Below are 27,758 nucleotides of genomic sequence, written 5' to 3'. Positions count from 1 at the left end.
GATGTAATTTGAATGAATAAACGAGTTATAACGTGAACTTTGATGCGATTTATGGTTGTCTGGGTAACGCTGAGAATGGTAGATGGACCCACCGACTAATTCCGTGCCTATCGATGTGGGTAAACAGAAAATACAGAGAAGTGAATTTTCACTTCACGCAGTTTTTGTCTGGTCATGACTGCTTCAAGAAATACCTGAATAGGTTAAGACACGCAAGATCGCCGTTATGCACCGGGTGCGGCGATGTTGACGAAACCCTTGAACACGTAGTCTTCGAATGTCCGCGCTTCGAGCACGAGCGAGCCGAGATGACACCCGTCGTCGGCAAATACGTTAATGTGCACAATATCGTCCAACGAATGTGTGCTGACGAAGAGGAATGGGACGCGGTGAACAAGACAATCGTTCAGATGATGTCTCTTTTACAACGAAGATGGCGAGAGGAGCAGCGGCACTCAACACAGCGGACAGCACATGGCTCTGAATCGTTTCTGGCAGCCGGAATCATCGGACCGACCTTGGCGCTTGACAAGTCAGCCTGTTGAAGCGAGCATATGAAGGAGACCAACGGGCGTTACCGGAGTAGGCTAGATCCTCCGCCGGGGACTAGATTGAGTAGAGCGGGCGTAGCGTAATATCGGTAATAAGTCGTCGAGGCACCTGCAAACCGAAAGTCATCCTCCAACCGGCATTGTAGGACCGACCTCGGCACTGACCGACCAACATCGCGTCGGAGTAGGCTATGTCTTTGCGCCGGGGACTAGCCGAGTTGATCGCGAAACAGCTCCGGCAAATGGTCGTTGACGCGCCTGTGAACCGGAAGTTTCCCTCCACCGGAATCGCAGGACCGACCTCGGCATCAGCCCGGAAAGCATCGGTTCGGGAGATCTTCCGCCGTCGGGGAAATCTTCGTCGGAGTAGGATAGATCCACCGTCGGGGACTATTCTGGGTATTCCGTAGCGAATCACCGGCTTAAGTCCTCGGGGCACCAGTGAACCGGAAGCCATCCTCCAACCGGAATCGCTGGATCGACCTCGGCACTTCACCGGTCAGCAGCAGTGAAGCGGGAACAAACGCGTAACGTTACCGGTTTCGGGAGACATTCCTACGTCGGGAACTCTCCGCTAGAGTAGGCTAGCTCCACCGTCGGGGACTATGCCGAGTAGCGATCGTGACAACCACCAGTTTTGGGTCGTCGGGGCGCCAGTGAACCGGAAGCTACCTTCCAACCGGAATCGCTGGACCGACCTCGGCATCCAACTGGTCCAACCTGGAGAACTCGAGAATCGGCGGATTAGCAGCAGGCGCAAAAGTTGCGCAGGGCTCTGGCGAGATGCCAGCCCCAAACACGTTGCAGCAGAGCAACGAAGCGGCAGTAGAAATATGGCCCTGGCGCGATGCCAGCAGTACGAAGAGAGCAAGGGAAATACAGGAGCGTAAGATGCACGTGAGTCACACGCAGAGAGCGAAGCACAAGGAGCAGTGCAGCGGTTAGCACAATAGCCTCCCCCATGAAGTAATGCCAAGAGGCAGTTCCGGGGGGAATGGCTCGTGGGCGAAGGTGGATTTAGTCGGTATGGATTCAAGTACGACACTCTGGCGCACGATGGACGAATTCGATATGACTAGCCTCCATATCGAACGTGAAACGCAGGGTTAGTTCGTAAATGTAATTTATCACCTTTTTGGAAATATGGTCCAGGTGGTTCCGGAGTTATTCCGGATTGTCCTGGGGTAGCAAAATTGGCCACATTATCCCTTCAACGGATATTTCGTGATCCTGATGAGCTATTCGGCTGGTGTTTCCGGTTAAGTTGTTCAGTAGAACGAGGACCACCTGACACTGAAAAATTTGTTTGGGTGTTTGGCCGCTAGGTGGTGCTTATATTTTGTTTTCTTCAATTCTTTATAACTCAAGATCCTGATGAACTAGAAAGTTTGTGTTTGGCAAAGTTGTTCATTAGAACGAGGGCTATTTAGCAGTGAAAGATCTATTTAGGAATTCGTCCGCTAGATGGCGTTAGTAACATTTTTCTTTAAATTTTTATATCTCTAGATCCTGATGAGCTAGAAAGTTAGAGTCTTCAGGACAAAAGTGCACTGACTGCTATGCTAATCCCGAGAGCAAAAGTAATTATTGGGATATTCAACAAATTTCCTCTAAAGATTCGAAGACGACATTTTGAAGACACTTTTTTTTAGATAATTCTTATAATATATTTGAAGTACAATTTCCCGAAAAAAAAACATTGAAGAATTTCTGACGCAAATTGTGATGTATTATGAATATATTCCTCAAAGACTTTTGATGAACTTCTACAAATTATTTGTATGTAAATGATTGGGAAAACTATTGAAAATAATTCGCAGAAGTATTTCTAGTTAATCTTAAAGAGGGTAGGACAAGTAGGACATGTACTTCTCAATCTAAATTACATCATTTGTCCTGATTCATTTGCCAAACAGAAAGGTAAGTAGTTCTGGAATAATTATTGCCTTGCAATCATACGATATCATCCCATACGGTATCATCTTGCTAGAAAGATGTATTCCAGCATCTTTTTGTTTTCTTATAGACGCACCGCAATGATGTCAAAAAATTATCTACCCAGGACATGAGCAGCTTCCGATACCATACCGGGACAAAAGAAGCATCGATACCATTCTTAGAATACCACCTGCAAATATACTGTTCTGTGATATTGAAATTGGAAAGTTGACCAGTTAGGATTCGGGCAGAAAAAAACGGAGAGAAGATCGCATCCGGAAGAAAGTTCCTCCGAATTAGCATTGATGCCATCCAGATTGAAGAATCTGATTTTCGGTAAATTTCGGTGCGGGTACCCTGATCAAGAAAAATTATCAACTCTCATGGGGAGGACATGCGATATGGATCATTTAACTGGAGGAAGATCCGTCCGGGGTTATACTGACAATTAGATTCGAGGACTTCTATGGACAGAATGGACAAATCGACAGAGTTTCAGGAGCCACCAACAGTTTTGATTACAGATTTGAACATATAATTGGTTAAAATAAAATTGATTAGTAGAATCATGTAAATGGTCCATTTATCTGTGTATCTGTTTGCTTATTTTAATTTCGAAGAGGTTTTAAACAATCTGGAAGAAAACAAATTAGTAATCTGAATACAAATACATCTAAGTTACACATTGCTCCCTATATTTCTAACTTATATTAGCCTTGACTACCCGACACTTAAACGAGACTTAGAGCCAACCAGGCGAAACGTGATTTAGTGTGACTTTTAAACTACTTAGTTTAGATATTTTTCAGTGTGTACATATTTCTATTATCTGTTCAATTTACATACAAACACGATCAACGTTGTACTTGAATTTGGGGAATGAAAGATACTAAACGGTTTTTCATGATATTCTAATACTTGTCTACGACCCCCAAAAATTCTGGCTTGTGAGCAGAACGATTGAGAATATCTATAGTGAAAGTTGTAATAATTGCTACAAGAAACTTCTTCAACCTTTAGAAAAACGAATGGAACAATTCTCCATGGCATTTTCAAATGAATCAATAGATGTTTATTTTATAAATATCTACGGCCAACCCTGTATATCTTCTAGGTTAAATTGCCGTGAGCATTCATGGAAGAATTTTTTTAAATTCCAGGATAATATATAGAAAATATATCTGTTTATTGAACAATCTTTGCGAATGCGAATAGTATGATGGCGCTAGCGATTTCTGAACGTGCGATTACTCTTGATATAATCTATCAAAGTATTGCTAAATCTCTTGGCGATTATCACAGCGATTCCCACAGCACACTCTCCAGAAAATTTTGGCTGATTCAAAATTGCCATAAAAATCTCCTGTAAACTTTTGCGACTGGCCGGGTCTATCGATGCAAAGAAAAACATCACTACAGAAATTCACAGAATTTTTGCAGTTCATCCATTTGTTGTCTAGAAATAGACAAAGAAAAGCAGGCAGTTTTTTGTAGAATTTTTTTAATGAAATCGATTTAAAAAGGATACAAATATTTAGGATAAGCATATTTTTAATATGACTGATAACAAAAGTGATGAATGAAATGAATGATCCTAAACACAGGACAGGTAGGCGTATCTTTTTAGAGACTTGGTCTCTATTTTAATGCAAGCCTTTAAAAAATCTCTTTTTAATGGAAGGTTAAAATATCTATTCCAATCAAAATGGTCTCTAAATTCTCCCTTTTCCTTATTTTGCTTGCATTGAATCCTGATGCGAAATTGCACAGGCTCCAAAGAAACCTTTTCAACAAGCAACCAGTTTCAACAAGCTCTTCAAAAATTTCGTCTTAGATTCCAGGATGAAAAGCTTCAAGGAATTATCATAGTGATTGTATTTAGAATATTTTTAGGGTTTCTTACAAAGATATCTCCATGAATTCTTCTTGAGATTTCTATACTAATTTTCCCAAAAAAATCTTCCAGCGATTCTTTGAAGGATGCTTAGAAGAATTTCTCCAGAATTAGCTCCCGGAAATCCTTGAGAGTCCAGATAGCCGTTGCGGTAAACGCGCAGCTATTCAGCAAGACCAAGCTGAGGGTCGTGGGTTCGAATCCCACCGGTCGAGGATCTTTTCGGGTTGTAAATTTTCTCGACTTCCCAGGGCATAGAGTATCTTTGTACCTGCCACACGATATACACATGCAAAAATGGTCATTGGCATAGTAAACTCTCAGTTAATAACTGTGGAAGTGCTCATAAGAACACTAAGCTGAGAAGCAGGCTCTGTCCCAGTGGGGACGTAACGCCAGAAAAAAAGAAGAAGAAATACTTGAGAGCTCCGACGCTACTAGCTCTAGTTATTTCCTCAGAAATTACTTCTATTTATTTTTTCAAAACTATCCAAGAATTTCCTTCAGATATTTTTTCTCAAATCCTTCAACCGAATTCTCTAATTGCTACTCGAGGAGATCTTCCAAAGATTTATATAAAATTCGCAAAAGTTTACAAAGTTATTTTTCCGGAGTTTTTGTAGAAAAAAAAAATAGTTTAAGGGTTATTCAAGAAACCCCGCAAGAATTTCTCCGCCTTTTCATGAATTCATCCATGTTTCCTTTAAAAAATCCAAAATTACTTGAGGGTTTCTTCGAAAAATCTACTTTTTCCAAGGAATTTCTTCAGCACTTCATCCAAATGTTACTCCTGAAGTTTTTCCAGAAAAATCTTTAAAAATGTCTCAAAAAATACTCAAGCAATCTTATAAAGTTTATTTAAGTTTTCACACCAATTAATCCTTACGATTTTTTTTTTCTTATAATTCTGCCGATCGTTCCTACACAAATTTGTATAGGGATTCTTTCTAATGATTTTCGAGAAATTTCTTTTGAAAAGTCAGCGGATACTATCCCGATTCGATTAATTCGAAGCTTATAAACATTGAGAATTTAGCAAAAAATGAGTTGTGTTTATGCGTATTTTTTTAACTTTTGGAAACAATGATTTTTATGATAATGCATCACACGCTCATAGAATCATGTCTCACATGAGTTCTGAAAACGATATGAACAGATGAAATGCAGTTATTACATGAAATGACATCGCTGAAACCGATTCCGTATCCAAAACTTTCATAAATATGTTCAGTTTAACAAATTAATACAAAGATTGCAAAAATTCCTAAGGGAATTGCCTACATTGTTTTCATTGGTGATCAATGTTACCCCTTATCAGCTATATAAAATCACTTAAAACATTTTTTTAAACATGCTTCAAACTTTCAGGAAACAAAATACAGTATAAAGACACGAGCATTGGGTGTCAGTACTTGTTTTAAAAATATTAAAATTACAACATATGAATTTTTGAACTGAATGTTTAAGAAATATTCAAAAAAATGATCAATGTTACCCCGGATTACGGTACACAGCTTGAAAGGAATCTCTGGAGCAATTGCTGAAGGTATTTTTTGAGAAATCTCCACTTGAAATCTTATGTTAACCCTGGAAAACATTTTTTTTAAAACCCCTTGAAAATATCATAGAAGTTAATTATTCAATTCTAGAACACGTTTTGACCGGGAATCTTGGAGGATATGCCAGGGAAATCGAGTGATTTATTGGATAACATCTAGGAGAAATAAGGACTTTCTTGAAAATAATCTCAAGGCATTTGTGGAGGAATGTGGATGATTTCTGAAATAATCTTTTGATAAATTTAATTTCTGTGATTTTACATGGGAAAATCCATGTTGAAAATTGAAAGTGTCCTAAACGAAATTCGTAGAAACAGTAGAATTTCCTTAAATCAACTCGATTATAATATGATTCCCATAACGCCAACTGTTCTGGTCACTCGCAGTTCCACATCTGTTTGACAGATCCCAGTCCCTTCATTTTAAACTCCGCACAAAGATGCAGTTTAATCTGGTTTACCAACTGCTGATCATTCAAAAGGATCAGGAAATAGTCCACGTATATTGCGACGATGACGACCATTCCTTCCACCACCCGATAGTACACGCACGTGTCATACCTGAATCACTTGAAACCTATTTGCTTGAGATTCGTGTCCAGCGTCCTGTTCCATACTCTGCTGGCTTGCTTCAGGCCGTACGCGCCTTCTAAAGCCTGCAAACCTTCCTCGGTGCTCTATCATCCCGGAACTCTTTTGGCTGTTCCATTAAGATCTCTTCATCGTCCAAATAGTCCTGTAGGAAAGCGGTCACCGCGTCCATTTGATGCATCTCCAGTCCCAACTTCGCCGCCAACGCACCGTTGGATAACGAACGACAGCCGAATAGATGTATTGATAATCCACACCTTTTATTTGTGAAATGCAGTTAGGGTGCCGGTGCCATTAGTGGACCACCTAAGCTATATAAAATCATAACAAAATAACGAAAAGTCTTAACAGAGATCTTTTTACGTCGACAGAAAGATTTCAACCTCTACTATATGGGAAAAATATAAAAAGAGTGATAAAACCAATATTTTAACATAAAATCGTTTGAGCCACTATTGGTACACGTGTTCCAGTAGTTGCGCTAGTGCTCCAGTAGTAGACGTTCGGGAATGATAAAAGGAATTTTAAACAAAATGGTAATTTTTTACATAGGTTTTACATTTTTCCCTCGGAACAGCAATTAATATCATTCGAATGAAGCATAAAGATCATCTCTAGGGCTTTTCTTCATTTTTATACATCCATTTTAAAAACTGCTTGCATCTGTTTATCCACTACTGGAACACGACGGCTACTACTGGTGCAAGGGAGCAAATTTTTTGCATAAACTCAATTATTTATATGACTTTTTAATAAAATAAAACGCTGAAATTTGGCAAATCGACTTAACTAGAGACGATCTATCCACCAAAAATAGCACATGTCGTTTTTATCGAAAAATGTTCGCTTTATTCCATAGTCCAATCTACTGGTACATTACAACCATTGGTACCGGCACCCTAATAATAAGTCGTGCCTTGTACTATCCAATGGAGCCATCCGCTTTCGTCTTGACCTTCTTCTTCTTCTTCTTCTGTCGGGTGTGGGATCACTGCGTCCATTTTTTAGGACTATTGTGATATACCCTATTACTCTATGTACACAATGTTTTCCAGTAGCAAATGTGCCTCCGGAATACTTTGCGCATTTGACTGAACTTTGAACCATCTGCCATTGATGGGCAGAAGTCCTAGGTTGCAGTGTTGTAGTTCCCCCAATCTGGCGTGATCAGCCTAATAAAGCTAACCACCTCCCTGGGGGATGCGTTCCAAATATCAGCTGGCTGTAAGTAGTGCTTGCCAAATATTTTGAACCTACGATGGATGTGTGCACTGCAAGAGCAGAGAAGGTGTTGTGAGGTTTCGTCCGTCTCGTCACAGAAACGGCAATTTGTGTTTTGGACGACACCGATCTTGTATAAGTGGTATCTGCTTGGGCAGTGACCAGTTATTAGACCGATGTATGTTCTGAGATCCCTTTTGTTGAGACCTATAAGTTTTTGTGTTTGTGTCGTGTTTATTGTTACGAACCTTTTGGACTGATTCGCATTGGAAACTGTATTCCAGTTTGATTGAATTTGACCGAACAACCAGTTGTTCAATTCCGTGTTTAGTGCAGAGTTTGAAATGCCAAGGAATGGCTCTGGACCAATGAACATATTGGTTGATCCATTCCTTGCTAGCTGATCGGCAATTTCGTTACCCTCTAGACCCGTATGTCCTGGGATCCAATATAGTTTAACTCGATTGCGTTCAGCTAGGGATTTCAGTGCAAGAATGCATTCCCACACAAGTTTTGAGTTGCAAGTGAAAGCCTTCAAAGATTGAAGCGCTGCTTGACTATCAGAGAAAATACAGATGGTGGCATGTCTGTAATTTCTTTTCAGACACAGCTGCGCACATTCCTTGATTGCATAGACTTCTGCTTGAAATACTGTAGGCCACTGTCCAAGAGAGACAGAGATTTTGGTTTTCGGTCCGTATACTCCAGACCCTGTCAAATTATTCATTTTTGAACCATCTGTGTAGAATTTAATAGATCCCGGTGAAATGGTGGGTCCACCTCCTTCCCATTCCTCACGAGAAGGAAAGACCACCGTGAATGGCGAGTCATAGTTTACCACTTTTTCCATCCAGTCACTACATTTTTCAACAATAGGATTTATCGAAAATTCGTTTAATATACTGAGGTGACCTGTTAAGTCCCCTGACAGTAGGACTGTTGATCGTTTTAGCCGAAGAGCACTTTTCTCAGCATCCAGCTTTATGAATTGATCCAGCCGGGGCAGATTGAGTATAGCATCTAGGGCAAACGAGGGGGTACTACGAACTGCACCGGTTATGGCAATACAGGCAGTACGTTGAATTTTGTTCAGCTTAGCTCTAGCCGTAGCTTCCTTTGTCTTAGGCCACCAAACAAGGGACGCATAGGTTATTCTAGGCCGAACGATTGTTTTATAGATCCACATGATCATACTGGGTTTTAGACCCCATGTTTTACCACAGGTCTTTGAGCAAACCCAGAGTGAGTTGAGACCTTTATTTATGATTGTTTGAAGATGGGTGTTCCAATTTAGTTTTGCGTCAAGTGTGATGCCAAGATACTTGACCTCATTTGAGTAAACTAATTGTATTTGGTTCAAGAAAAGAGGGTGGAGTTGTACCTTTCGTCTTTTTGTGAACGGTACAATTGTTGTTTTTGAAGGGTTTATTCCTAGTTTCTCTTTTTGACACCAGGAGAGTGTGTGATTGAGAGCAATTTGCATCCTTGATGAAATAACGCTGTCAAATTTGCCTCGTACAATAATGACTACGTCATCTGCGTATCCAACAACTTCAAAACCCCTTCTTTCTAAGCTATCTAGCAGTTCGTCCACCACTAATGACCACAATAAGGGAGATAGTACTCCCCCTTGAGGGCATCCCCTTGTAGCCATTACAGTAATGCGCGAATCACTCAGCTCAGATGAGATCTGTCGATTTGCTAGCATAGCATGTACCCAGGTTGCAATGCATGGGTCGAAGTTTCTCCTCAACATTGCCGAACCTATAGACGAATAAGAAGCGTTATCGAACGCGCCCTCAATATCAAGAAATGCTATAAGAGCGATTTCTTTTGCATTAAAGGTTTTCTCGATCTTGTTCACTAGCGTGTGCAGTGCTGAGACCGTTGATTTTCCGCTTTGATAAGCAAATTGGGATTTAGAAAGAGGCATAGTTTTCATAAATTTAGAATCTATATACTCGCATAATACCTTCTCCATGATTTTAAGCATTACCGAGGATAGGCTTATCGGTCGGAATGCTTTAGGGTTGGTTTTGTCCTTTTTTCCTGCTTTTGGAATAAAGACAACTCGAACTTGACGCCAATCATTTGGAATGTGTCCCAGAACTAAACTTGCCTTAAAAATCTCTACCATGTGTGGAATCAGTGTCTCTTCCTCTTTTTGGATAAGCGCTGGGAAGATTCCATCCATGCCAGCAGATTTGAATGGCTCGAAAGATCTCACTGCCCTAACAACCCTATCGCGAGTAAAAGCTTCTTTGGCAACCTTTATTGCGTCCCTTTTTGCTCCTGAGTCCCCTGATAGGAACCCGTGTGGAACTGAGACGTCAAGTCTGGCACCTTCAGCATTTAGACTCGTTTGTGGGATTGAATCAGGAAAGTGAACTCTTAGCATTTCACTCAGTGTTTCACGAGGTTCCACAGTGAGTGAACCGTCAGTCCTTTGAAGACTTCCCAAACCATTGGAGTGATCCTTCGAAAGAGTTTTATGAAGTCGAGCAGCTACGGGAGTTTTCTCAATGCTTTCACACATGAGAACCCATGATTTCCGTTTTGCTCGTCTCATTTCTTTGTTATACTCTGTCAGAGCCTTTCGGTATAGACTCCAATCAGAAGTGCGTTTGGCTCGGTTGAATTCCTTCCGAGCAGTTTTCCTGAGTTTATCAAGGTTGAAGTTCCACCATGGAACATCTCTGTTCGAACTAACTGTTTTGATCGGACAGCTCTCTTGATAAGCATTTAGAATTTTGTTTTTAATAGAATCCGAAGCTGCTTCTAACTGTATAATAGTCTGAATATTCGGCTCTATTATATAGTCTTCAGAACGGAGAATAGCTGAGTAGGTTTCCCAATCAGTTTTCTTGGGATCTTTAAACGACTTTTGAATCATTAGACCCCCTTCCCACTCGAAGACTATATGTTTATGGTCTGACATAGATATTTCATTAGAAACATGCCAGTTTTTTATTTTATCCGAGATGGATTGACTGCATAAAGTCAGATCAAGGACTTCTTGTCGTAAGATGTTTTCAAATGTAGGCTTATCACCGACATTGCATATGTCAATATTTTTGGAGGAAAGAAACTGCAAAAGATGCTCACCTCTGATATTTGTGTTTGTACTTCCCCATACAAGGTGATGAGCATTGGCGTCACAACCGATGACGAAGGGGATGTTGTGTTTTTGACTGTAAGAGACAAGAGCAGCCATCTCTGGAGGAGGAATGTCTTCTGCGTCGCCAGGGAAATACGCCGAAACCATAATGATCTCAGTACTGCCCCTAGCAGTAGAAACCTCCATCCTGACCGCCACGATGTCCCTTTTGATGAATTCTGTAATTGGAAAACATTTAGTATCATTGCGTATTAGAATAGCTGCTCTGGGAGAGAGCTGGCTGTCATCATATACCAACCTACACGAGTTTAGTTGAATACCTTGTATTCGAGTTTTGTTGACCCATGGCTCTTGAATCAGTGCCACGGAAAGGTGTTCTTTTGTGAATCTCCTGCAAAGCACATCTGTTGCGCACTGAGCATGATGGAGATTCACTTGGAGGATTTTAATCATTGCTGAGGCGTTCCGCATTTTCCGGACGTTTGCCGTCCTTCTTTGGATGTTGCGGATCATCAACTTTTGATTTTGGGGGATGTCTTAGATTTTGGTTTTTGTCCTTTCCCTTACCTAGGCCTGCTGGCTTATCCCCTGTGGTCAATTTTACACTTTTGACATTTCCACTGCCCTTATTGGGAGCCATTGAGGTGACACCGCTTGGGCCAGGAAGTGAGGTCAAATATGCATCTTTTCCATCAGAGGAAGACAAGCTAGCCTGTATGGTGGGAGTTGGTTGTGGGATGCTACTAGAGGCCTCCTCAGATTTCTCTTGGGTCGGCTGTCCAGTTGGATTGTCATTGGAGTTTGGGGTTGTGCTCTTTACTTTCCTCAACTGTATTTCTCCAAAGCGGTAGTTGAGGATGAACTTGGATTGAATGAGTTTTTCCATGGACGGTCCATCTACATTAAAGACCCACACCACATGCTTGTTGTTAGGAGTGAGCCGTTGCATGACACGCCAGTTGTTGGTTAGCAGATCGTTCTGACTCTCGATGAGAGCTTTGATACGATCATCGGTGTATTGTGCGCTTTGAGGGAAGAAGGCTCGAATCAGTTCTGGACGTTGAATCTTATCCTCATCCATTGCAACCAACTCAACGCCTTCCAGGGGATTTAATGCAGGTGTTATCTCCTTTACCCATTCCGCAGTCTCCTGATCCTTACAAATAAGAACCATATGGCCAGACTTGTAGATAAGGTTAGAGAACTTGGGCTTCATTGTCGCGTTCCGTTGTTGTTCAACCCGAAGCAGCAGTGCCTCCTGGAGAACGTCCAGCTGAGTCGTTGAAAGTTGGGTCGTGGGGAAGTCTTTTGGGATTATTCCGACTCTCCTGCGACTGGTAATTTCACCGTAGCTTAGACTAGTCTGTTTTTTATCTTCTGGAGGGGGTTTGTCGATCGTCGAGGCTGTTGAGCTGTTGGTTTCCTGTTGCCCAACGCGCTTTCTCGGATTCAGGTGTTGTTTCATCCGTTTCTGCTTATGTTCTTCTTCAGCATTTGTAGACTTGTCAAGGTCCTGCCGAGTGCGTTTCGAAGGAGTTGACACCATAGCCTCACCCCCCGTGATTCTGGATAGGGCCTCAGGGCGGCTTAAGCCACTTTGTCGGAGTGCTTTTAGCTGCTTCCTTTGGCTCCGAGTGATCTTTTTGGTGCCAGTAGGTTTTTGTTTGTTCGCGTCATCTGTTGGATGTTGATCGGTCTTCCCATCAATAGGACCCGAGGTGACGTTCGATCCTGTGATTGATGGCTGCGATCCTGTCAAGTTTATTGTGACTGTAATTCCATCCTCTTCGTCGTCCATTGGTTCAACCGAAGGATGGAGTCCTGGGTCGTTCGGGAGTGTCAGAGGGAGGTCGGTTTCCATGTTTTCATGCGAACTACTGAGAAGCTCATCTTCGGTCAGTCCAAGCTTACCAAAAGCATTCTCTGTTTCCGTTTCATCCGACTGGGAGAGGCAGTCGTCACCTTTTTCGAACTGAGGAAGGCAGTCGACACCTTTTATTTTGGTTTGATTATTTGCACTCATTTTTTGGTCCCACGAGTCGCTGGGGAAAGACGGTCCGCTGCATCATTGCCCCGCCCTAATGCAGTAAGAGCTACATACTGGAGAGTTCGCCCTGGTGCTCTCCAGGCTCCGTTAGCGATTGAGCATATTTTAAACCCCCTCAACCATTCATCCATCAGCACGGGTCGCATCACACCTTGGGATTGGGGTTACCTGATTAGTAGATTTTTACTACAGGATCAGGCAATCCGTAGTGTTATTCTTAGCCAGTTGAGACAACCACTACCGACACTACACGGCTATCTAGGCTGCTTGGAAAAGAAGATAACATTGAATATTAACTTCTATGAACGACCAAGCAGCCAGCACCTTGACCTTGATGACCCATTTACTCTTCAACGATTTGCGCACTCATTTCGCTCCTTAAGATCCAACGATCTTGATCGGATCGCCTCAACGCTTCCTGGATGGTTATTGGCTCTGTGGACAATTTGATTCCGAATCATTGCTGTTTCTAACGGAAGCTGAGATTTACCTGCTTCCGACTTAGCGCACCCGGTCACTGTGGTCAGGAATCTGTTGCAGATGAACATCTTCTTCTTTGGAATGTGAAGAAAGTGCGATGCTGTTTCCAGCTGAATTGCATCGTCCCGCTGGGAAGAAACAAGTTTCTGAAGAAGGATCTCAATATCAAAATACTTGCCTGGACGATGGCACGCCCTCTCACTCTGCCTCGGAGTAGGATAAACACTGTCTCGGATATGATGCGGAGGGAGCGCAGACGGTTAAACTCTGCCTCTAGGTGGTCGTCCTCTTTAATGCTGCTAACACAATAGTGTCGTTTTCCTTAACCCTCAAAGCCCAGGGACAGACTTTTTATTTTCAATCGACTGGTGCTCAGAAACAAATCAGTTCAACGAAATGCGGTTTTCACTATGATCTATGGGATAATTTACAGTTCTTGCGAGTGGGGTTTTCAAACCGGAAGTTCAGGTCTGGACATGTTTTTCAACCGGAAATAAGTGTTCCCTAGTCATATATTTTATAACTTTAACAACGAAACCAATGTTTGACGATGGTAGTTTTAGCCATTTTTAGACATTATGTAACGGACCAAGGTAAGAATACACTATTTGGTTGATTTTCTTGCATAGGGCGAAAGGTGGAACCTGGTTCCGGAAGTATTTTCCGGGTAGGATCCGAGACCAAGGAAAACATGTAAATTTGACCCGAAGCAACATATGTGGCTACTTGACCGTCATGAAATCAACTCACAAAGCCAATGCAAGACATCAACTCTCAATATTGTCAATTTTACCATATGGCGAAGGCTGGGTTAAAGGGTCACTTCCGGTAAACCAGGAGATGAATATGGATTTAACTCAAAACTAAGCATGCGACTGCTCAAACTTCATGAAATAGCTTCAGCGTTGCTGTTAAAACATGCTTCCTTTCTCTATAGACACTTAGACCAGAATGTCAAACGTTGTCTGGATCCTGAGGTTACTTCCGGTCAGCCCTGTCGTCGTAAATTTTGAGCTTCTTAGTCGTCCCTTTTAGAGGGGGGCGTTACTATAACCCATAGGGCGCTTCTACTTCCAAGAGTTAATGGGGCGTTTCATAAGAAAATTTTCGCAGATACTTCAATATTTGGAACATTCACAAGAGAATCAGTATGCATCTAGACGATTGTGTTCCAATCCAATTAAAATAGGGATCGAAGAGATCTCCTAAGCTTTAACATTGTTTAGTTCAAAAAGTAGGTCTGAGAATTTACCACAAATTATTTTAACAGATGTACGACATCTCTATATGTCAATGTTATACAAGAAGTACTCAAATTCAGAAAAAGTGTTATAGTTTCTTAATGAATTGAATTTAGTAGAAATTATCGAATTATTTTACAGGAAAAACATTTAATAAATCGCTGGAACTGTTTCATACAACAGACAACAAAACTTACCGGCATCATCTTTCTTTCTGGTGTAACGTTCCTACAAAAGCAGAGCCAGGTTTTTATCGTCTCATGATAAGGAAATCGCGAAACGCAAATTATGAGCGTAAGATTTAGAAGAATCGACGTGTTGTATTTTTTTTTGAACTTCTGGTTCTAAAAATAATTCGATAATTTTTAGAAGGCTGATACTTGACCGATGTTTACTGATATTATCGTTTCATTTGTTACAGACGCTACTCGAGATCAGTAGCATCCTCAATGTGTAAGTACTGGTGCTCTCATTATTATAATAAACAATAGCGGCGCCGGCTGCGTGCGAATGCAGGTCAATTTGGAATAAGAGAGAAATATTGACGTGTTACTTGCTTTATGGAAGCCGAAGAGTCCTCTGCACTTCAACAAGTAAACACTGGGAGTTTGGATATAGGGAAGGTATTCGTTTTGGTAAACGATAAAGATATAATTTTAAATGAATGCGTCTAATCGGATTTGCGATATTACTCGATAAACGCATTGAACGCCCAACAAGTGTTCGTCACTCGCCCCCACAGAAGCAAGCGACAAGATCAAAGGATCAAACACTACTAACAAATCACTGAACTTTTTAACTACTACGCGACCGACGCGCGTTATTTTTTATCCTGCCTTCATCGTCCGCCCCCGCAGGAGCAAGCGTCAAGGTCGAAGGATCAAACACAACTCCCACCTGACGTTTTAATAAATAACGAAAAGATATGATTAGAGAAATATTGAGTAAGGTCAGATCTCTAAACATTTTTTCTTAATTCTAGAATCATTACAACAACATTCATGATTTACGACTTCATCATTTTCAGGCATGATTGAAATATTATAAGCGACTGAAAACAAATTCTCAACGAGGTTAGTGCTGAGATTCATGCACATTTTTTTACTAGGTCAAATTGCATTAGTGTATTTTACACACTTAAAAAATACAGATCACTGTAAAATTATACCGCAATCGCAACAGCTGAAGGCTTGATGAAAAAATCACCGAACGATCTGTAAAATCCCTGAACAAAATCATTAAGAAAAACTGGGAAACGGCTCGACCGGGAATCGAACTACTGACCTACCAATCAGAAAGCAGGCTTGCTACCACTAAACCAGCTTTCACTGCTTATAAGTGATGTGCAAAAACTGAAACAAAAAGAGCTCGTACCTGCCAGAGCGGCTGTCAAACGATTTGACAGAAGTTGGGTAAAAATAATGCTGTTACCGAACTGTTCGTTAGTATTTCACAGGGTTATAGTAAATTTGTTTGTTTCACGGCTTTTTTTCGGTAAACTAGTAGATTTCACGGATGTTGTCGGTAAAATAAATGACTTCACAGAAAAATCTGTAATTTTGTTGTTTACAGTTAAAATTCGGTGATTTATTTGACAGGATACTGCGATTTATTCCAAGTGTGCACAATTGCCCCATACACTAATGTTTCAGTACGTCAGTTGACGTACCGCGTAGAAAACCGCGTTATTCGAAAAAACGACATAAACAAGTTTTAATACTTGTTTTTAATTATGAATCGTTGTTTACGGCTAACCAGCCGAGTGGAAGTTTAACAACTACCGAAAAGCTAAACATTTCATATAATTTGCAATTGGATTAGATGGACAAATTGATGTGAAGATTTGCGAAAAAGTTACACGTCTTCTCAGTGAGAATCGAACTCACGACTCCCCGATCTCTAGTTGGGGCGCGTTACCACTACGCCATGAGAGGACTCATGAACGCAGAAGTTAACCTGAATTCGATTTCAGCTTAATAATCACGTGGTCCTTCGTCCTCCTCCGCCCCAACTAGAGATCGGGGAGTCGTGAGTTCGATTCTCACTGAGAAGACGTGTAACTTTTTCGCAAATCTTTGCATCAATTTGTCCATCTAATCCAATTGCAAATTATATGTAATGTTTAGCTTTTCGGTAGTTGTCAAGTTTTAATGTTCTTCGAAGTTTTATGTTATTTAGTTTTAATGTAGAATATTGTTATGCATAGAAAAAAAATCTGGCCCAGGTTTTTCACTTCGTTTTTCGTAAAACAACCGCTCAAAAATAAACATCGTGAAAAATATAACTGTATTCATAACTTATTTTTCTAGTTTTTAAACTGGTTTCATTAAATTCAGAAGTAACGCAAATGCTGCTTCAAAATTTCAATATTCTTTCAACAACTCGTGCAGTTATTTGCATGTGGATCAACGAGGACTCCTGCGTTTCTTCAAAGCAATTAAGGGTTATCTTTAAACCACATTGAACGAATAGTAGTCAAACAAGTTCATCAAAGAAAGGACATTTTCTTCTATTACTCAACGATTTTGAACTTATCAGCATCATGAAATAATATAACCTTACGTAGATCCTTGTGGAATGAAATGCAACAACATATCCATAAAATTTTGAACTGTATTAAGACGTTAACATGTTCATGACCTCAGAAAAAACTCCGTGAGATAAGAACAAATTATTCCACAGCGCTGCAGCGCGTTGGTATAGTTTGTACATTTTTAATTGATATTCTGCAGGGCGTTGAGATGCACTTGGTAAGATAAGACTATATTATTGGAGGGCGCTGATACAGCTCGGACATTTCAATTGTTGTGCAACAGGGCGTTACGATGCACCTCATCTACATGAGACAAGGTCAATTTATTTCGGGGCGTTGATGTAGCTTGACAAATTTGATTGATATCATATTGTGCGTTAAGATGCAGCTGATCTAAATAGGATAACATATTATTGCTCTAGGGTTCTGGAACAGCATAGATTTTTCTATTGTTAAAGGGCGTTAAGGTTCTATTTAGAATCGGTGTTTACAAAGTTGAAACAGAAATTTTCTCACGAACAGACAAAAATTGTAAAACAACAAAAACGTCTGTTTATCATAGGTATTTTTTGTTTTTCTTGATTTGTTGATCATTAGAATGAAAACTGCTTATTCAGTTTTAACAAATGATCGATTCTTACTGGAGCCTCAAGATGACCTGATCTGTGAGAAACAAGGTTAAATTACTCCAGTGCGTTGACAAAGCTTGGAAATTTTAATAGATGTCATAGAGGGTGTCAATACGCAACTTATCTACATGAGAAAATATCAAATTACTCCAGTACGTTGATACAGCCTTAGGTTGTGCCTGATGTCATACAGGGCTTTCAAATGCACCTGATATTATTAGGATAAGGTAAAATTTCTGTAGGGCTTTGATATAGCTTAAAATTTTCATTTAATGTCCTAGAGGGCGTTGAGATGCAGCTGATCAACATGTGGCATCCAGGCAAATTACTCCAGGGCGTTGATACATATTGCTTATTTCCTTCAACACCCTACAGAACATTGAGATATACCTGATAAAAATGTGATAAAGTTTATTTTTTTAGGGCGTTTATACAGGTTGTAATTCTTAATTGATGTTCTAAAGGACATTGAGGCGACCTTATCTACGAAAGATAAGATCAATTTATTTCAGGGCGTTGATACAGTTTGAATTATTCAATTGATATGTTAGAGGGCTATAATATACATCTGACTTACATGGGAAAAGGTCAAATTACTCCAGGGCGTTGATACAGCTTGACAATTTCTTTTGATATCATACAAGGCATTCAGATGCACCTTATTTAAATAAGATAAGGTTAAATTTGTTCAGGGCGTTGAAAAACATTGGAATTTAAAATTGATGTCCGAAAGGGCGTTAATATGTCTGGATCTACGTGAAATAAATCAAATTACTCGAGAGCGTTGGTACATGTTATCACATTTCTTTTGCTGCCATACAAGACAATACAATACAAGATAAGACAAATACAAGTTCATATGCACCTGATATTGATAGGTAAGGTGAAATAACTCCAGGGCGTTGATACCACTAAAATTTTTCTATTGATGTCCTACGGGGCGGTAAGATGCACCTCATCATACATAAGATAAGATCAATTACTTCAGGGCGTTGATCCAGCTTATAATTTTCAATTCATGTCCTAGAGGGCGTTAAGATGCACCTGATCCAAATAGGATATGGTAAAATTTCTTCGGGACGTTGATAGAGTTTGAAATTGTCAAATATGAAAAAAGTTAAATTACTCCTGGTAGTTGGTAGATCATGGCAATGTCTATTGATGTCATACAGGGTATTCAAATGTATATGATCTTAGTAGGATAAAGTCACATTTCAAAATGCACTCAATCTTAATGAGATCGGGTTAATTTTCTCCCGGACGTTGATACAGCTTGGAATTTTAAATTGATGTCATAAAGGGCGTAACAATTACCGGATCTACGTGAAACAAGGTAAAAATACTCCAGGGCGTTGATATATCTTGACAATTTCATTGATGTCATACAGGGCGTTAAGATGCACCTGATTTAAAAAGGATAAGGACAAATTATTCCAGGGCGTTGATAGATTTTCAAATTTTATATTGATGTCCTACAGGGCGTTACGATGACACTGATTTGCATGCAAAAGGTCATATAACTCGAGGGCGTTGATACATGCATGATTTTTGTTATTGACATCTTAAAGAGCGTCTGATTGTATCTGATTTCGCAAAACTCTATCACATTACTTACATTTTTTATTATTTTGGATGAAAATTGTAAAAAAAAATCTAAGAAAAGCTTCTTAGTCGTCGACTAAGCGCGACTAAGCAGGACGACAGGGCTGCTTCCGGTGAATCTGGAGACAAACATAAATAACAGGTAAAACTAGACATGCGACCGCTCAGACTTCATGAAATAACCTGTAAGCACATGCTTCTTGCCTGTATGAACACTTCGGCCGGATGATCAGACAATGACCAGATTTTGAGGTCAGAACAAGAATCAGAAACCAACATATATAATTGGCAAAACTAGGCATGTGACCGCTCAAATTTCATGAAATAACCTCAGCGTTGCAATAAGAACATACTTTGATTGTATTGATACTTCGGCCTGATGCACAAAAAAACGGCCGGTTTCTGAGGTCACTTCCGGTGATTCAAGGAACAAACATAATAATAAGTAAAACTAGAAATGCGATTCCTGAAACGTCATGAAATAACCTCAACGTTGTGTTAATAACATACTTCTTGTATCAATCTATGCTTGGGCCAGATAACAAGAATATGAGCGGATTTACATGTCACTTTCGGTGAACCAGGAGATAAACATATATAATATGTAAGATCAGAGGTGTCACTGCTCAAACTTCATGCTTCATGTTCTATTGATTTTTCGTCAAGCTGGACAGGCGAATTCTGAGGCCACTATCGGAACACTGCCGTGGATGCAGCCTCCGCCCAAAAACGTTTATCAAGCCCCTAATACGCCAACAAACATCACTCCTTCTCCTCAATCGTTCGATTAATCCTCCCCGATGATCCGTTCTGCTGCGCGTTGTACGGTACCGTCCGCTCGTGCCGTATACCGTTCTTCTTCAAGAAATCTTGAAACTGCCTACCCAGGTACTGCTGTCCATCATCCATTCTCAGACCTTCAGTCTTCTGCCCCGATTGGTTTTCCACGTAGGCCTTAAATTCTTCAAATACGCAAACGTCATCCTGGTAGTATCGTCGATGAACGTCACCCAATACTTGCTACCACCATGTGACGCCTTTTCCATAGGTCCACACAGGTCCGAGCTCCAGTTCTTCCTACCACTGATGTCCATACCAGTCACCATCGTAGTCAACCGTTTGACACTGTCGACGTTAAGATGTTCCAAACGACTATGCAACAGCTCCAAATTGCCACATGATTTTTCCGCCAACCATTTGCTCCGTGCAGAGAGATCCAACTTGTACAGGTCATCTTTCTTTCGTGCCGTCGCGATAACGTCCCCAATGGACGCATGCACCACCTCACATGCCTTGTCAGTGAACGTAACACGATATCTTTTCTTCTTGCAGATTTCGCTCACGGACAGCAGGTTGATCGCAAGGTCTGGAACACGCAGCACGTTAGAGTTATCGAGATCGGTGCACGTATCTTCCACGTCGACTTGCAACTTCACGCTTCCAACAGCCGCCACGGGAATCTTTTGAGCAATTGATTCGGGTGTTTTCTTTGGAGCCACAAGAGCCACTTGGGATTTGCACATATGCCGAGTCCAGGATCCATTTTCCCGCCTGATGCACCGGCTTGTGCATTGCTAGCAACGCCGCCTGCTTATGACGACCAGAATCTTCGATTGCCTTGAATTTATGCTGACATTCTGATGCGAAATGTCCTATCTTCTCGCACTTGAAGCACACGCTGGACTTGTTCTTCTAGTCGAAGTTCTTTTTTTGTTGCATACCAGCAACGCTCTCCTCGAAACACATCTTGAGGAATTTTAGATTGGACACTTCTGCCTTCAGATTGGCTCCTGACGCGTCTAACCCCATGATCATAAGATCACATCGCTTTGGAAACCCCATCAGCAAAATCAGTAGAAGCCACTCATCGTCCAACTTGAATCCTATTTCTTCGAGCTTGTGGACAATATCTCGTCCAAGTACTCTTCCACCGATGAACAATCTTCAACAACCGAATCAGCTTGCGAAGCAAATTAATCTTCCGAATTGATCCGAACTTTTGGATAGCTGTCTTCAGGCTTGACCATGCTTCTTATGCTGTCTTCGCCTTTTCAACCAAGCTGTAGTTGTAGGGTTCAATGCTGAGGCAAATCGTCATGAGGGCTCGCTCCAAAAGATCCACATTTATCTGAGTGCACTACATTTACCTCCACTGATTTTATTTCCTGAACCACTTCGACCTGCTGCATCACCACCGTCTCCGTTTCCAGCTGGATTTCCTCTTCCGCCGTTGAACGTCTCACTCCGCCCATTTTCTCATGATTTTCAACTCATATCCTGACGGGAAAAAAACCTGAAGTGAAAAAATACTTTCGGCTTTCTATGGTGACTTCTGCTAGCGGTTCAAATTCTGATAGCAAAGAAAACTTGTCAGGTCAGGTAAAAAGCGTATAGGGGCGGTGTTCCTTTAGTGTACGGTCCCCTATAGTCGCACTAGTGGCTTTTTTCGGCCGTTTCGCTGGTAATCGTAGCAAAATAATTTTTGACATGAAGATCAGTAGCTATTTATCTAAGTACCATTGACACACAGCTCGATTTTGTTCAAAAAATGATCGAAATAAATAGTTTTGCTTAAAATTTTAGCTCCCTTGCACCTATAGTTAACCTAGTGTTCCTATAGTAGCACTACTAAGAAAAACTATTTTGTTAAGTAACAACATAGTTGATAAATTAGGAACTTTTTTACATCAATCAAAAGCTTTTGATCCACACTTCAAAGGAAAAATATAAAAGTTTCGTGAAAATACGGTTTTGATTTGTGTTTTGCCTATTCCGTGAGGCTAGTGCTACTATAGGAACAGAAATTAGGAATAGTGCTACTATAGGCACATGTATTCCTATAGTGGCACAAGCGATAATAAATACAAAAACATGAGTTTTCATATGTTTCATAACTTTTCCACAAAGCCAAGATAAAAAGCTTTCAGATGATCTAAAAATAATTCCGCAGGCTTTATTTTTCGATTTTATACGAATATTTTTTCTTAGCTATGCGGCTATTGGTACATCGACCCTATAAGAATTATTTATTGAAAACTATAAAACGCAACGCTTACTATGCTAACAATACATTTTTTTTAAATTCGCAGAAGAGAAGTTCGATGAAGAGAAAACGGTCATGAGACTTATGCCCTTATTCTAGCACACGCTTGGAATATACATTTTGAGCCATAGATCAAAATAAATATTTCAAGTGTGTGCTAGAATAAGGGCGTTAGTCGCATGATCGTTTTCTATTCATTGATCTTCTCTTTTGCGAATAAAGCTGACAAAGCAGTTTTTCACTTCAGGACTCTAGGTAAGCGACGCAGTCTTGCATCCTAAAGCTAAGTATGCTGTTTCGCTCAAGAAAAGTAAAGAAATTTCTTGACTGAATGGGTCAAGAAATTTCCTACAGAGAGCTCCATTTGAAATGACATTTCTTCTCATCTGCGTACTGCGATCAAAGAAACGTGATTTTCTTGATCATTTCTTGGAAGAAATTTCCCACGCATCGAGATAGGCGATTACTTTTCTTGTCAGCAGCAAATCGGCCTTAAGAAAAAAAATCCAACAAACTTGCATCTTGTCACCTTAAAGGTGATAAACCACGGAAGAGAGGATAGATGAAGAGAAATCAATCATGCGACTAAGGCCCTTATAACTTTATTTATTTTTTATCACGTTGCACTCAACTCTCAATGAAAAACTCTCAAGTATAATCTAAAAAACCTACATTGTTATGCAGACCAATCTCTTTTCAAAGAAGTTCATTTATTTTCGCATCCATACCCTCATGATGATGGCCGAGTCAGAAATTCTGTAAGACATCTCTTACCTTGACCCGGATTCCCACTCACGAGCACTGTTGTTTATCGAAAGGAGAATTTGCAACACATCGAACCACCCTCTTTGATTCGATTGTGTAATGTTCCTCGTTACTTTGGGTCTATTTCAACTTATGCGGACTGAGAAGTGCTTTAATTCAGTTCAAGATTCGATCTCGTCTTCGAGTGCAACATAAGTTATGCTCAAAATGCATACAAAACTTCTGTTGAAATTCGGTATAAATGTGAGCCGACTCTGCCCCAGTTGGAATGTAATGCCAAGATGACGAAGACAAGATGCAAATTATTCGAGTCCTTGTCCCTGTCCAAGGCTTATGCAAGCGCAAGATTCGCATCTCGGGGCATCAACGATGAGGAGTTGGTAATTGATTGAATAATTAGGCCAACAGCATTCGTCCCCGGGAGCACGCAGGCGCACCCTCAGTCGTCCCCCACACTGGCTCCGGGGTTGGGCTGCATCCGAATTGCTGTTTGCTCAATGCTGGCTCGAGCTTTGATCAGTGTGAATAATGAAGAGCATAATCAACAGTTTGATGGAAGAAATTCATCGCACAGTGGCGGAAAGCTGGACGAATTGATATCGAAATTTTATGTTCAAAATATTTCTCTTCAAGACTTCATGCCGTACACTGTCGAATGCTTTTTCGATGTCTAGAAGAGCAAGCCCAGTAATTTAGCCTTCAGATTTGTTGGAACGAATCAAATTTGTTATGCAGCCCACAGACGCTCGGTCTGTTTGACCAACATTGGCTCCGCCCCCTTGTTAGTCAAACCAATTTATGTTCGTATGACCGCTTGACGAAGTGCGGGGGTGCACGGTATAAGAATAAGAAAAGAACATGGAATGATTAAACCAAAAACCAGCAAATTCTTCTGCTGTATTTAAAATTTTAGATTGTATTATGTTCATCGGCATTTAAAGTGAAGATGCATCGAAGCCAAGCCTCGAATTTTCAAGAGCACAAATCTAGAGAACCAGACGACCGTTTATGTTGAAAATTCTACTAGGCATGATAAGTTCATGCTAACGTAGAAAATGGTATAAGCACACCCAAATTAGCAAATGGTCAAATTTGTCAGCCATTTGGACAATTTTTTTAAGTTTGTCCGACTTTGGTATGACTTTTGCCACTGTGCGTTGCTGAGGGGATACAAATGGGCCTTCCTTCGGTCGAAGCACCAAGAATAGCTCACAGATGGATTGAATTAGTGGTTGATTGCGGCCTATCGATGCACAGTATCCCTGTTGATGAGAAGCAAGGAGTTTTGATTACAGGCAGCGTTAAGTAATTACAGCACAGAAAAAAATATTTAATTTTCAATGTGATGTAAACTGAAGTCTACTGTAAAAATAAATCAAATTCGTGTGTTATTACAGCATCATGTAAATTTAAATGAATATACATTCAATTTTCAACTAAAAATGATTGAAGATTACATGATCGTGTAAATTCAAAGTAAATTCAATAGAAAAATAAAGGATTGGTCGTTGAAATTTACGTTTATTTTGATGCTCCAAATATGTGCATGAAAATAAACTTAAATTTACAACATATTTTTAGCTGTGAGGTCAATCGATCTGCTGTATTGAGTAGGTACCAGCACCAGCAATGCATCAAACACTTCTCCAAAGTAGATTGCATTGACGGAGAATGAATGTTTTCGTCTGGTCGATTTATTAGAGTACAGTCTGACGTCACAGCAGAACAGAGATAACACTTGCTGAGGCACTTCAAAGGGGAAGTGTCTATCGCTCATTCTTGGTATCGATTGATAACAGCCGGAGAGGCTTCCCACCAGGTTCATCTCGAGAGCTCTATTTTGGATTTCGTTACCGAGCGATGAATCAGCCAGCAGCAAACAAAGATAGGTACGAGCCCCGGAATGTAGAAGTTCTAAGAAAAATGATAAAGATAATTGAAAGCGAGATTTTTTTGCCAACCATGATTGAATTTTCATAAATCTGAATAGATATCCCAAATGGTGTGCTCGCAGCTATGGGCAGGCAGAATGCTTGCAATCGAATGGCAATAGCTAGCCACCACGGTAAAAGTGACGATGGTGATTGGTTGGAATAGGAGGAAGAAGCGGAGGTTTTACACAGAGGCGTGTACTTTGATACCGAATACTCACATTCTCACAAAATGCTATTTATTCAGGGTTTAATTGAGGATTATTTCCAGAGATTCCTACATGTATTTCTTCAGAATTACCTCCAAAGATTCCACTAAAGATTTCTCTATTCCTTAGATTTAGAGATTTTTTCAGTGTTTTTTTCTATAAGGAATGCTCCAGAAATACATCAATCAATTTGTTTATAAATTCCTAGAGGAATTCCTGCATAATTTTTGATGAATTTTTCGGTGGATTCCTCATGGAATTTTTGTAAGCATGAAATCCAAAAGCTCCACCTTGGATTCTCCAGGCATTTCTGTAGGGATTCTTCCAGCAATTTATACAGGGTTTTCTTTGGGAATTCCTTCATGCATTTTTTCATGGATTTCTTCAGGAATTTCTACAAGGATTTCCGCAGGAATTCCTGCAAAGATTCCTCTGCAAGGATTTCTCCAGAAATTCCAGTACGATTTCCTTCAGAAATTCCAGCAAGGATTTCTCCAGGAATACTTTCAAATATTCCTCCAGGAATACCTGCACGGCTTCCTCTAGAAATTCCTGTGCGGATTCCTCCAGGAATTTTTGCAACGATACTTCTAGAAATTTCAGCAAGGATTCCTTCAGAAATTCCTGTAAGGATTCCTCCAGGAATTCCTGCCAGAATTTCACCTTAAAAATCCTGCACGGATTCCTCCGAAAATTTCTGCAAGGATTCCCCCAGGGATTCTTTCAAAGATTCCTCCAGGAATTCCTGCAAGGATTTCTCCAGGAAGTCCTACAAGGATTCCTCCAGGAATTCCTTCAAAGATTCCTCTTGGAATTTCTGCAAGGATTCCTCCAAGAATTCCTGCGAGGATTCCTCCAGGAATACCTGCAAGGATTCCTCCATAAATTCCTGGAAGGATTTCTCCAGAGATTTTTTTAAGGATTACTCTTGGAAATTCTGCAAGAATTGCTCCAGGAATTTCTGCGAGGATTCCTCCAGGAATTCCTGCAAGGATTTCTCCAGATATTCCTCCAAGGATTCTTTCAAGGATTTCTCATGGAGTTTCTGCAAGGATTGCTCCAGGAATTCCTGCAAGAATTCCTCCAAGAATACCTGCAAGGATATCTCCAGAAATTCCTGCAAAGACTCCTCCTGGAATTCTTTCAAAGATTCCTCTTGGAATTTCTGCAAGGATTCCTTCAAGAATTCCTGCAAGGATTTCTCCAGGAAGGAACTTCTGCAACGATACTTCTAGAAATTTCAGCAAGGATTCCTCCAGAAATTCACTAATTCAAGTAATCTAGAAATCACAAAGTAAACCAGCAATGCGAAATTATTTTTTTTTACTTTACCGCTAACACCTCTGTTCAAAAACCTGAACCCAGTCTTGGGAATCCATAATGCCGCGGTGGTACCTTCACTGGAGGGTGGAAATTTTCTTCCTCCTGATTGAATATTCAATTGAGTCAATTTCCATCAAGTATTTCTTACAGTCTTTCTTTTTGTCCCGTGATATTGGCCCCGAATTCGAGTTCGTTCTTTACGTTTCCTGCCACGAAGGAAGGCATGTTCGTTCCTGTGTTCATCGAGGAAATGTGTATTTTTAAAGCACTCTTACTTACTTTTTGATCATCAGCGTTTCTTCGTCATCGTCGTCAGACGATTCCGTAAAGTATTGCAAGTTGTTACCGTTGTTCTTCATTTTGTTTGTAGGAATCGTGAATTTTTATCTAGCAATATATCACTTCTTCTATCCTAAGAGCACTAACACATTTATTAAACAGCTCGCTCTAATCGAAACTATTTTCTTGCATCATTTCCACTCCACTCTAAAGGAACAATCCTTCCCCGATAAACCCCCTATAACAACGAAAATAAAATGCAAATATTTTCACTTCCTTTCAATAACCGATGTTCCACTTGGCGTTCGAACAAGTGCTCGCAACAAATTGCGCGCTCGCACACCTCTCCGACACGACACAAATAGCAAGAACTGAGCTCAATTAGATTGTCAAGTGTGCCACTCGAAGACGACCTGTGTTTGGGTAAACTACCTGCATTACACACCCAACCAGCAATCATTGATTCTTTTGAACGAACATCAAGGGGCGGCCCCAACACCCCCTCAACTATTCAACAGATTGGAGGTGGTAAGACGTCTTACCGTGTGTACAGCTCTCACTTGGTGATGGGGAACATGAAGGGGAATCTCCCCTTCAGCCTGCAACGACGCGACGCGACGGACGGGGGTTTCTTATCAGTTGCTGCAATTCTCGCTAATGGCCTAGTTGAGTAGTGATTGCTATCAGTTCTTTGATCGAAGAACTTGTGCTTTGGGCTTGCGTGAACGGATAGGGTAAAATGCGTTCGAGCGTTGTCCACAAAATACGTAGTGCTTGAAGGGGATAGGTGATAGACTCACGCGTT

At 40.6% G+C, this 27,758-nt stretch overlaps 1 protein-coding gene across 1 annotated transcript in view; it reads right to left on the bottom strand.

Annotated features, from left to right (window-relative positions):
• Positions 1-27,036, bottom strand: part of LOC5566760 — a 90,437-nt gene extending 63,401 nt beyond the window's left edge. The window contains exon 1 of the mRNA XM_001651113.2: positions 26,954-27,036. Coding sequence (XP_001651163.1) covers positions 26,954-27,033 — 80 coding nt within the window. The 5' untranslated portion in view covers positions 27,034-27,036. The remainder of the gene's footprint in view (positions 1-26,953) is intronic.
• Between the last annotated feature and the right edge of the window lie 722 nt (positions 27,037-27,758).

The sequence above is a fragment of the Aedes aegypti genome, chromosome 3 (genome assembly GCF_002204515.2).
Source record: "Aedes aegypti strain LVP_AGWG chromosome 3, AaegL5.0 Primary Assembly, whole genome shotgun sequence".
Lineage (NCBI taxonomy): Eukaryota > Metazoa > Arthropoda > Insecta > Diptera > Culicidae > Aedes > Aedes aegypti.
This window is presented reverse-complemented; position numbering and strand designations above follow the sequence as displayed.